The following is a 12,179-nucleotide window of genomic DNA, read 5'->3' as shown; positions in this document are numbered from 1 at the left end:
TCAGCCTCCTCCCTCCTCCTTCCTCCTCCTAAGAAATAGAATCCATATCCCTCTAGTTTCTATTTCAAACCCCTCCAGCAGGGCACCTCAGATGCCCTTGCTTCTCTGGCTTCTTCCTTCACAGGCCCCTCCCACAGCCAGGCTCTGGCCTGCTGGTCATCCCATTGCCTCTCCCAGCCTCCCTGGGGCACCTCAGGACTTGGGACATGTTCCCCTCCAGCAAGGTCATGGCTAAGAGCATGCCCTCTAAAATCTAGCTCCCTGGGTTCCAATCCCAGTCAGACCACCCTTGGGCACATCACATAGCCTTTCCTCATCAGTAAAGTGGGCAGGTTAATAACAGCACTCCCCTCAATAACGAACAATAATGAATGCTCATTAAAAAGCAGTTACTGTGTACTGGGCGCTCTTCTAAGCACATGCTTACACTGGTGTATTTAGTCCTCATGAAACCCTAAGAAGGTTCTATCATCATCATGGAGGCACAGAGAAATTAAATAACTTACCCAAAGCTGCACAGCCAGCGAGTGGTAAAGCAGCGATACAAAGCTAGGAAGTCGTGCCAACTCTCATAGTTTTTAGACAGATTGAAGGTGCTGGGGCATCTGGGTGGCTTAGTTAGTCAAGCGCCCAACTCTTGATTTCAGCTCAGGTCATGATCTCATGGTTTGTGAGTTTGAGCCCCGCATCAGGCTCTGCACTGACAATGCAGAGCCTGCTTGGAATTCTCTGTCTCCCTCTCTCTCTCCCCACACCCGCTCTCTCTTTCTCAAAATAAATAAACTTAAAGGAAAAGAAGGATTGAACGTGCTTATTGGCAGTGCCTGATTCAGAGAAAGCCATAGCAAGTGTTAGCCACTGCTACACAGGATTATTATTATCTCCCTTCCCAGCTCCTAGAAATCTACTTGGTCCCAGATGGCTACCCTGTTTATCCAAGCAGGGCCTCCAGAGACCCCCGAACTCCCGAGCCTCCTCTGGCCTACAGCAGCATGGAGCCGCCTGAATCCTGACAACATAGCTAATACCATCTGCCCCTGAACTTGGTCTGTTTTCTAGTCAATTGTCTGCACGTCCTCTCTCCACGGATGGCTGGGACATCAGGCTTAGCTTAGCCCGAAAGTCCCCAGAGGGCAGGGAACATGGCAGTGTGAATTCAGCATGAAATGACACAGGTTTGGGATGACAGAGAAGCCAGTGACATCCTGGGGCTTGCTCACACAGAGAGGATATCAGTAGGACTGTGGCTCACCGACCCTGTTTCCTTCCCTGCCATTTGGCAGAGGTTAAGGGAGAACGGGTTGAGCTTGAAAAGTGTGCAACCGGCGGGCAGCAGCAAGGTAGGGGAGTAACACTGGGAGAGCATGGCTTTTTGACAAGGCTGGATTCAAATCCTGGCCCAGTCCCCTGGCTCTGTGTTCTCAAACAAGCTATTTCATGTAACCTCTCTGGGCTGCAGTTGCCTCATCTATAACAGAACAATAGTACCACCTACAAAGGGCTGAGTAAGGTGCTTAGGAAGGACTTTACTCATTGTCTGCACACAGCGGGCGTTCAATAAACGGTAGGCATTGTTACCATTTGGTCATTTTAGTGTTTGGGACAATGGAAGGCAGGGGTCCTGGCTCCAGTTCACCTGTTAACTAACCTGGCAGTCTTGAACAAATCTGTTCCCTTCTGAGCCTTATCTCTCCCCACTGAAAATAAGGCCATATCTGGGTGATATATAAAGTTCATTGGAGCTCTGACTTCCTGGGTTCTTTGCTTCCCAGTCATTTGTAGCCCTGGGGTACTTGGATTTGGCCTGAAGCTCCCAGGAGAGCCCAGTGGGCCTGCACCCAGAACAAATTCTCCTCCCAGAGGACAGTGACCAGACCTCTCCCTTGCCCTGGTGGAGGGCACACCAGGTTTGCAAAGTTTTCTCAGAAGGGGACTCTCTCCCCATTCCTATATGCACATGAAAACATGAAAAACCTAATTGTGGCTTAAAGATGAAGTCAGCTCAACAAGGGAGAGGAAAGAAGGAGAAAAGCAAAACAACCCCAGCATGAGGCCAAACTCTACACTGCCCCTCCTATTCTATATATATCGACCCTTGTGTGAGAAGCAAGGCAGGGAGGAGGCTCTGGCTTGTTCCCCAGTGACACATGCCATGATGAGAGAGGATCCCTTCATTACGTGGCTACTTAGCGCTCATCCCAACATGCCACAGAGTGGAAATCATTAAGGCATCTGTGTCAACCTTGGGGCAACCTTTCCTAGTCCTCCTGCACACGGCCTCACATGTGTAGGCACTCAGAAATGTCAGCACTGGCTTCTCTTGGCTTTCCAAATTAAGATCTGATGGTGGCCCATGCAGTACTTTCACGCTGAGTATTAGCAGATGGGACGGCACGGGGCCTTGACCAGCACAGCCAGGCGAACCCAGAGTGGGTTAGGGGGCACACACCCACGCCCAAGGGCTGGGACACGGGAAGGCCAACCCCGCCACCGCTGTTTGGTGCCGAGTATCATGGGAAATCTCTTCCTGTTCTCCAGAGCTTATTCCACCTCATTTGGATTTTATTCCCAGGCAGAGTAAGTCAGAAAGCAGTACAAGGCTGAGAAAAGTCTTACCTTTTTCCTGCTCCCCTCAAGGCTTCTGTTCCCCCCTCCTCCCCCAGATGCCTGGATGCCAGAAAGGGCCATATTGGGAAGAGGACAGAGAAAGGCTGCTTGCTCCTCCTCAGCCAGCAAGAAACAGGCCCACAGAGGGAAAACGATTCCACAACCACTGACTTTGGATTCCTTCCTCACTCGCTCAATTCACCATTTCACCAACACTGATCTACAGGCACTGTAATACATCATAGGGAACAGGATGGGTTCATGAACAGGAAGGCAGGATATCTGGGCTACAAAAGAAAGCAGACCTGCCCCTTGTCGTCTACAAATTGATATGGGAATCACATGATCGGTAATAGTGAAATAACTTCTGGGTTCTGTGAATGACATTCATATAGGATATGGTACTCTATTCTCCAAGGCACCCAAGATTCTTCTACAAATTGGAGGACATAAACCCAGTGTCCTCCTCATGCTGCAAGGCCTCTTTGGGAAAGGACTGACTAGGCTGTGCTCCTACTCCTACAAGGGCAGGTGACTGGGTCGCTGGGGATGCCAACAGATTCTACGGGTCAGGCTCACTGGAATGAATCCCTAGACTATGAACTTCTTGAAAACAGGTCAAAGTCTTAGTAATCTTTATATATACATGCCATTTAAAGTTTTTTATTTATTTAAAAAAAATAGGCTCCATGCCCAATGTGGGCTTGAACTCACGACCCCAAGACCAAGAGTCACATAGTCTACCGACTCAACCAGCCAGGTGCCCCTTATTTATCTTTTACCTTTGGGTAGAGCATGGTGTTGGGCACAAGACAAACACTAACTTATGGTTTGTTGATTGAATGAAAGAAGAAATGAATGAATGAGTCACCACATGCTCTAAGTGAAGTTCAAAGATAGGGGAGCAGGGCATAAAATGGAAGCCTTCCATTGTCTCTCTTCTCAATCTGTTTTCTTCAGAGTTGAGTACAGGATCCCCTACAAAACACAGACAGATCCCAAATCTTTCCCTCCATCCAACCCTTCCAAGAGCTTGGTGTATCCTTGGCTGAGATGGGTCATCATGGCCAGCTAATGCCAGAGCAGAGGCAGTGCAGTGAACCTTGTTCCTCTTCTCCAGGAGCCTTGGAGGAGGCAAGGGTTTCTCACTTTCCTTGTCACCTCCAGAGACTCACTGGCACCCCACCCCACAGAGGAACCCAACCTGGGATCTGTCGGCATGTTCAGAGCTAGCTGGGAAGGATGGCCTTCCGGCTGACAAGCCTGGGGAACTCCTGAAGCCAGTCTGTAGCAGACGCTAAAAGCAAAAGTCCTCTCACCAACTCATCAGATAATAATTAGGAACGAGTGCCTGGTTAGGTGAAGATCATTAGTCTCCAACAATGTGGCATATGCATAAGGAAGCCATTACACTAACAAAACTGCAAATGTAAAAATAGAGCTCCACATAGTTTCCTGGTTACCACATTCTAATTCTGACGGTTTTTCAGTGCCAGTGAAACTTGGTTTCCTTTGTCCCCTGCCATGCCCTGGCTCCTTGCGTGTGTACTTGTTGCAGGAGGCAATGGCTTACTTTCTAGATGCCCAGTCTCTACCCCAGTAAACCCCTACAAGTCTTGCCGTGGAGTGTGTGTTGCTGATGTTTTCAGGGTCACAATGGTCCTAAGACCACTGCCGGCAGAAGCCTCAGAAAGGCCCAGCCCCCCACCAAGAGGAACACCCAACCACCTGCCTACAGAGGACAAAGAAGGCAGAAATGGCATGTCCAATGACATCAGGGTGGATGGTGTTCTATGCCCGCCCCAGCTTTGCCCACCAGAGCAAAACACCGAGATGAAGCTAAGAGAAACCTTTCGGACAATCTCAGGTTTCCCAAAAGCAAGTACATTCTCTTCCTGGGGCAACCAAAGATGGGCAGTGCTGGTGCCTGGCAGGGTGGAATCTCACATATCTCTCGTGTGCATCATAGTCACCCTCTAGGGAGTTCTTAAATGTTGCAAGAAAATCAACACACACACTCGAACATTGTGAAGAGTTTAGATTCTGACCAGTGTAGTGCCTGACCTGTGGCACACAGGCATTCACCCGTCCATTCATTCACCTGCCATTCATTCAGAGACACCTGCTGAGCACGTGCTGTGGGTGAGAGGCTGGACTGGGGATGCACCTGGGACCAAGCAGTGTGTCAGCTCCTACAGAATATCCCTGTATTTGAGTTTCAGGGGTCTTCTTCGTAAGTCTCACATTCTGACTCCTAGGGTTCCGTCACCAGTACTACATGCCTCAGGTGAAATGTGACCATAGGGTGCCACAGGAAATGTGGCATGTGTGGGGGTGGCCTGTGAAAAGTGGTCCTGGGAGGGGAAGCAGTCGTCAGGCAGCTAGCCAAATGGCTCTGGGCAACATCGCTGGTTCCCAGCACACCTTCACAGTTCTTCTGGGCTTTGCCTGGAACCTCGCACTTGATTCTCAATCTCCCAGCTTGTCACTTTTTTGTCATGCCCTCGGTGGCTCCCGAGACTGACCCCTGGATAAACGGGGAACCCACTGGCCGCTTTCCTAGCCTGACTCTGAGGTGCTCCTTGATTTGATGGACCAACCCTGGGTTGAGTCAAGCATGGCAAAATCTCAAAGTGGATTCACAGGTTGATGTCTCATTGTTGAGAGGGACCTGTGTAGCAAAGTCACTTTTTTCACATGGGCAGTGGGGAGACTTCTAGTCCAGTGGCCTCCCCATCCCCAAGAGGAAGTCTTTCCCCCAGAACTCTTACCTGTGCAGGAGAAGCTCTCCTCTGTCCCACCAGCGAGGCCAGAGTAGCCATCAAGGGCCCAGCTAGCCTGGGGGAGGGGGCCAGGTTCCTGGTCTGTCTGAAGCCTGTGGGACAGAGAACGGATGGTCACTCATAGCAGGGGTTGTCCTGGCCTCGAAGCTTCTCCAAGGAGCTAAGAAAATACCCTTGGAGCTCGTTCTTCTCTGCTGTGCTCTGCACCCTCTGGGGTGGACCCGCCCCTACAGGCACGCACCCGTGTGTACTCCAGCACGCAGCAGGCCTTAGGCAAACTTAGGCCAGTGGTAGGGGGTCTGGGGGGAACCCCAGAGAACATGGGGGTGCCTGATGCCAGTCACCCTTTGGTGTCCCACCCATTCCAAGGGACACAAATCACCCACAGGGCAGGGGCCTTGGGGCCTTCATCCTGATGCGATCCCTGCCCTCAGGCCGTGCCTGTATTAGCCACGTTCACACATGGAGGAAGAGCTCCCTCTGAAGGTGAGGCCACTGACTCCTTTTGAGAGCGTAGGGGGCACACAGGCCTCCTTGGACTTGTTCGCAGTCCAGGCAGTGAGGAGCTCAGGGAAGAAGGAGGGGTAGGCTCAGCCGAGGTCACAACGACTCCTAGGAAGAGAAGTCCATGCTGGGTCCGTGTGGCAGCAGGAAGGAAGGGCGAGGTCTCCGGGCACCAGCTCCCAAATGCACGCAGACTTCTGAGCACAACCCCAACCGTACAATCGCTCCCAGGAACAAAGGCTGTGGGAGCTTTTATTATAGGCAATTACCCTGGGCTCTCAGAGCTGCCCCACCCACCCGTCCGCCCGCTGTCTCCAGCTAAATGGCCCTTTGGCAGCTTGGCAGGAGGGGGAGGGGAGAGCAGTACAGGCGGGAGGGGAAGTTGACGGCCGGTCCTGGGGACAGGGGCTGGGCCAGAGGACCCTGTGAGTCTCCAGTGCGACTGAGATTTTGTCTTCCTTTCTCCAGTTTTTCTTTTTTTCAACCCAGATGGCTTGGACTCTGGGCTCAGCTCTGTTGTTACCTCACTGTGTAATGCAGAGCAAATCTTTTCTCCTCTCTAGGTCCTGCTTCCATCATGGGACAGAAGAGATGACCCCCCAAGGCCCAGGTCGATCTGACAGTCCAGGGTTGGGTAAGGTGTTTGCCGCTCCTGGATGGCTCTTTCTAAGCCATGCAGGCAGTGTTGAGTTCTTAGGTGTTTGCAGGCCCCTGAGCTGGGTGCTTGCAATAGAGGTGGGCGGGCGTGTACTCTGAGAAAGCAGGAGACCTCATCTTGCCTGGGGACTGCTCAGTATGATGGGTTCATTCACCATGTACTACTGTCAATTCAATGTCAGCCTGATGTTTGAGTATTATGGGGACAAAGAAAAACTGGAGTGGGCTGGTTTCCTGGAAGAAACGAGTATAGATCTGAATTTTTGAAGGAATGCAACACACTGGTGAGAAAGTAATAGGCTATTCTAGTGGGGAAAGGGAATTCCAAATAATGTATGCATATTTCACTGAATAGCATCATATATATAGAGCTAAGCACTGCCTGACCCAGAGTAGGTAGGCAATAACTAGCATTAGAAATACATACAATTTGGGGCTCAGTTGGTTAAGCAGCTGACTTCAGCTCAGGTCATGGTCTCACAGTTTGTGGGTTCGAGCCCCACATAAGGCTCTGTGCTGACAGCTTAGAGCCTGGTGCCTGCTTCTGATTCTGTGTCTCCCTCTCTCTCTGACCATTCCCTGCTCACACTCTGTGTCTTTCTCTGTCTCAAAAATAAATAAACATTAAAAAAAATTTTTAAAGAAACACACTAGTTTGGGGAGCCTGGGTGGCTCAGTAGGTTGAACGTCTGACTTTGGCTTATGATCTCACGGTTCACAAGTTTGAGTTCGGCGTTGGGCTGTGTGCTGACAGTTCGGAGCCTGGAACCTGCTTCAGATTCTGTGGTCCCCCTTTCTCTCTGCTCTCCCCCACTCACACCCTCTCTCTCAAATAAATAAACAATTAAAAAAATACAAATAGTTTGCTCTCGTGCTTGTTAGTGCCATAATTAAGCTGCAAGAGTGAGTGAGTGTACGCTGGCCCTGAACACTGAGGAAGGCAACCTCTGTCGCTCTAACCTCAGCTGATTTTACACTTTCATCTCTGCCTGCCTCCACCTCCCCAAACTCGGCCAGGAACCTCATGTCTCTCCTCACTTTCCAGCTTGAATGGGCAGTTTCATCTGTGCTAGAAGTTGGTTAGAAATTGAACCAGAGAGAAGAAAACCAATAACCCTATCCTGACACCATTGACTGTACCCTCCAAACTGAGGTCTGACCAAAGGCCAGCCTGAGGAGGGAAGGAGAGAACAGTCAGAAAAAGAAAACACTTGGCAGTTGGAAAAAGGCAGCAACCAGGTGGTGAAACTCTAGGGGGTTCTTTTCCAGGAAAGCAGAGGAGAAGGAGGTTGAAGACCTGAGGGAACCACAAGTATGAGCCCAGAGGATCTGGAGAGCAGACTGAGAAGCATTTATGCCTTTCCTGGGCCCAGCGAGCAACGGCAGCCAGAGGGAGGCGGCAGCAGGTCAGAGAAGCGGCAGGAGATACACCTCATTGGGAAGGACCCCACTCAGACCTTTAAAAAGAGATAGTAATGGGCAAGGAACAAGATGGTTGATGGATTTGTTCCCTGGAGAAGCAGGGCAGGCAGGACAGGCTGGAGATAGGGAGGGGAGCAGGATAACGTCTGCTTCTGTGATCAGCTAGAGCTTTGCAGAAGGCCAAGGTGCTGGGGGTATGGGCAGGAGATTGCTGTGAAAACAGGAGATGATGGTGTGACTTCTAGGGAGCAGAGAGTGCCTCCTTGGCTATAAAACTTGCAGAGGCAGCCCAGTCCGGGCTGCAGCTCCGGGTCCCACAGGGCATACGGGGCTCCCACCAGTCTGCCTGCATCACATTTGGGTGCCTTTGTTCTAATCCTTCTTTGCCCAAACCATGACCCTCCCTGCACCGCTAATCCAGGGCCTGAAATAGGCAGGGTGTAGGAGGGAGCATAGTAAAGAACCATCCCCTCCCCAGCGTTGGTACAACACACTGTACACATCTCTTTCAAATGCAAACATGCAATAAATGTTTGTATATGTGCTGCCAACGCGAGCATAACATGCAGGAAAGGGTTGCATTGAAATGTTCCAAGGAAGAAGCTCTGACCTCTTTGAAAAACGTCAGAGTCTAAATCTGCCAGGGGACGTGTAGGGTAGATCATGTAAAACCTTAAACAATTTAATGCCTAGACACTTTTCCCAAAGATTGAATTCAAAATGAAGGAAATCAGGTAGGGGAAGAAAGTTAAAGAGTCACCAGGGAAACACTGTACTAATTGGAAAAAGGCCATTTGAAGGAAGGTCTGCCCTGCATTTTGGCTTCCTTGAGTTCTCTCATCAGTGGGAGAATCTTCATGGAGGTCACAAGGGACAGACATGAGGGGCTCCTTAGGAAAAGCAACACGAGCACACCATGGGACAGTCCCTCAGGCAGAAGAGATGCTCTGAGAGGCAGGGATCACCCAGGTAAGAACGTCCTTTGATCCCGAAGTCAGCTAGAATGCCTGCCATGATGGGAAGCTCACTGCCTTCTCAGTAATTTGTAAACCTCTCCAGTTGCTGGAATGTTCCTCCTACTCCCCTTCCAATCTGTCTCAAACTGACTTCCAACCACCATGACGCTGACTGAGTGCTTTGGAACTGCACCAAGTAAATCTAAGTCATCTTACGACATGACAGCTCTTCAAATATTTGCGAACAGCTCTGAGAGCCTCTCGCTAAGCCTTCCTTTTCCAAAGTAAACTGCCTCGGTTCCTCTTACCACTCTCCTCACACCTTTTTTGGATCCCGCACCAATCTGTGTGTCTTTCTTGAAATGTGTTTTTTTGTGCATCCATGTCCTTTTAAAATGTGATGTCCCAAACTGAGTGATACTCTAAAGGAGGCCTGACCAGGTGGTGAACAGAGTGGGAATATTGGCTTCTTTGTCCTGGACACCGGACATCTGGTGCTGAGGTGTAACAGTGCCCGGAACTTTGCAGAGACCAAGTCACACTGATGGTTCCTAATAAAACTCAAAGCTCCTCATGGTTCCCCACGCACCCCTCCAGACACTCTGTCACCACAGAGACTCCCTGTGTCCCAGGAATGGTGTACAAACTTTTCTAAACCTCAAATGGGAGTGGGTTTCTCCTCACACTAGCACAGAGACAAAACCCAGGAAGTCAGGTGAGCCAGGGAGGTACTGAATTTGCATTTGAGCCTCTTTAAATCATGTGACACTTAGTAATTAAAATTTGGTTTTCTTAAGTGGCCATTTTAGTCAACTTGTATTTTTATTAAAAAAGCATATGTACTAAGGGCACCTGGGTAGCTCTGTTGGTTAGGCCATCGACTCTTAATTTCAACTCGGGTCATGATCTCATGATTTGTAGGTTTGAGCCCCGCATCAGGCTCTGTGCTGACGGCATGGAGCCTGCTTTGGATTCTCTCTCTCTGCCCTTCCTCTGCTCTCTCTCTCTCTCTCTCTCTCTCTCAAAATAAACATTTTTTTTTAAAAAAGGAAAAAAGAAAAAAAAGTGTATGTACTTGATGGACATGTTCTCCTATGCACTCAACTCATTATGTCTGAAGAAAACTAGAGACTAGTTTGTTGACAATGTTGTTATGAAGGTAGTCACCCCTGTCTGACCATTTAGGAAGCAATACTGACTGTCCTTGGTAGGCCAGCCACAGGGTAAATAGTTATGCATAAAGAAATGTGGTAAGTGGAGAGAGAGTGAGGGTGAATGACAGACAGACAGATACAGAGTACTAAGGGAGCACCAGGAAAAGCAGTTAGGACTTCATGCACCGTGAACTGAAGGCACCATGCCCATGACAATGCAGTTAGTCTACCTCGAAGGTCAGCAAATGTCCCAGATGAGCTAGGTGAGACTGACCTACCTACCTGAACCTCTAGCTGCCTTAAGCTTCCATGACACCCTAATCTACTGTCTCAGAGCCCAGGCGAAAAGGACATTTTGGGGATTTTCTCCTTATGACCCTGTTTGTTATGGAGTCCCCAGAGTTGAGTCTTCTAAAAAAAAAAAACAGATCTTAGATCCTGGTCCACCTTTTATGTCCTCAATCCTATCTCGGCTCTTCCAACTCCTTGTCTCATTTTTTCTATACTCTGGCCCCCCGGTCTCCACCAGCTACTCATCACCCAGACCCCCTCCCCTTCAGACTTGCCACTGGGGCCCAGCTCCATGCCTCCGTCCCTTCTTCCCCACCTGCCCCCCACCCCAGCTCACCTGTACTGGAAGGGGGCTACTGTGGCTGTGACTGGCTGACTCTGCTGATGGACTGAGGCGAAGCTGATGGCCCCTGAGGTGGGGGAGGGGCGTTTGCTCTGCACAGGGCTGTACACCGGGGAAGAGGCCCCTGACACTGCCCCGGCATCAGGCTCCGAAGACTTTGAAACCCCTGAACTTTTGTAGTTTGTATCTCTTTGATCCTTTCCTGGGTAGTTCAAAGGTTTTCGACCTTCAGGAGCCCCTGGTATTTGAGTTTCTCCACGAGAGCTTGTTCGGGATGGGCTCCTGCCCCGGGGCTGGCGGACCGGAATCCCTTCCTGAGCCACTTTCTTCTTTCCCTGGGTGCCTTGTGTTTCCCCAATTCTTCTGGACCCGGCCCGGTTGGAGAGGGCAGCTTTTGGGGTTGCCCTGGGACTGCTCCATGGGGAGCTAGAGAGGCCTTCCCCACCCTCAGCTGACTCTCTCCCTGCCCCAGAAGCCTTGGGGGAGCCTCTCCCCCGAGAGGCCTTAGGAGAAGAGTTTCTGGAAGGGCCTCCTGCTCTCCCCAGTCTTGGGGAGGCTGAACGCTGGGGGCTCAGGGCCAGGCTGGCCTGGCGTGGCCGCAGCTGGGGAGAGGTGCCCGGTATGTGAATCCTGGTCTGGGAAGCAGCTCGAGGCACCGGGATGGAGGAGGCATAGTGGGGCCGGCTGGCCGAGTTCACATTGGCCGTCCCATTCATGGTTGGCAAGGTGGCAATGAGGGCTACTGTCCTGCAGAGAGAAGAGAGAAAAGAAGATCCTTAGGCACCATCCCCAGCTTCTGTCCCTCAGGGTATAAAGATGATGATAGGGTCAGGGGAAGGGCTATCAGCATCCAGGCTGGACACTGGGACCCCCAGCTTCACATCCTGACTCGGTCAGTGCCTGCCTGCCTGGTCTGGACAAACCTTACCTCTCCTCTCTGAAATGCTGCTGTGAGGCTCCTACGCACACACGTATGTGAAAGTGCTTTTGAACTATGGTGCTCTGTACAGAGTTAATTTTACTTTCCCTGCCTCTGTTGCCATCCACTGATAGTAGATAGACTCTCCTTCACACAGCCCCACCCTCTCAGACCCTTCCTTGTAGCCTGAGTCTAGAATGTCCTGACCACAGTAAGCCAACACCCTTGTGCCGTCAGCCTTTTCTCTGCATGTTCCTTCCACTTGCCACTTTATTTGACAAAAGTGCCCAGGATACCAATGCAGTAGAGTGTAATCTTCCAGGTCCCACTGGGCCCAAAGGCAGAGCAGCCAATTCGAATCCCCACAAATCATAAATTTGTAAACCTTCTCCGACCTCAGGCTTCTGCCACCTGCCTCATATCATTCACTGGTCTTCACTGATGCCATCACTCCTGGTCCCTATCTACTGTCCCCACCCCCTCAGTCACTGGAGATTTGGGCACTGGATTCATAGCCCATGCCCTATACACGTCCCAACCTAG

General features: G+C 50.7%; 1 protein-coding gene across 1 annotated transcript in view; it reads right to left on the bottom strand.

The window, feature by feature from the left end:
- NAV1 (neuron navigator 1) overlaps window positions 1-11,462 on the bottom strand; it is a 179,536-nt gene extending 168,074 nt beyond the window's left edge. The window contains exons 1-2 of the mRNA XM_029935451.1: window positions 10,712-11,462; window positions 5,379-5,482 (exon numbers count right to left, since the gene is read on the bottom strand). Of these exons, the coding sequence (XP_029791311.1) occupies window positions 5,379-5,482; window positions 10,712-11,433 (826 nt within the window). The 5' untranslated portion in view covers window positions 11,434-11,462. The remainder of the gene's footprint in view (window positions 1-5,378; window positions 5,483-10,711) is intronic.
- Window positions 11,463-12,179: the final 717 nt, after the last annotated feature.

The sequence above is a fragment of the Suricata suricatta genome, chromosome 3 (assembly GCF_006229205.1).
Source record: "Suricata suricatta isolate VVHF042 chromosome 3, meerkat_22Aug2017_6uvM2_HiC, whole genome shotgun sequence".
Lineage (NCBI taxonomy): Eukaryota > Metazoa > Chordata > Mammalia > Carnivora > Herpestidae > Suricata > Suricata suricatta.
The sequence above is the reverse complement of the archived record's forward strand: the minus strand, read 5'-3'. Positions and strand labels throughout refer to the sequence as shown.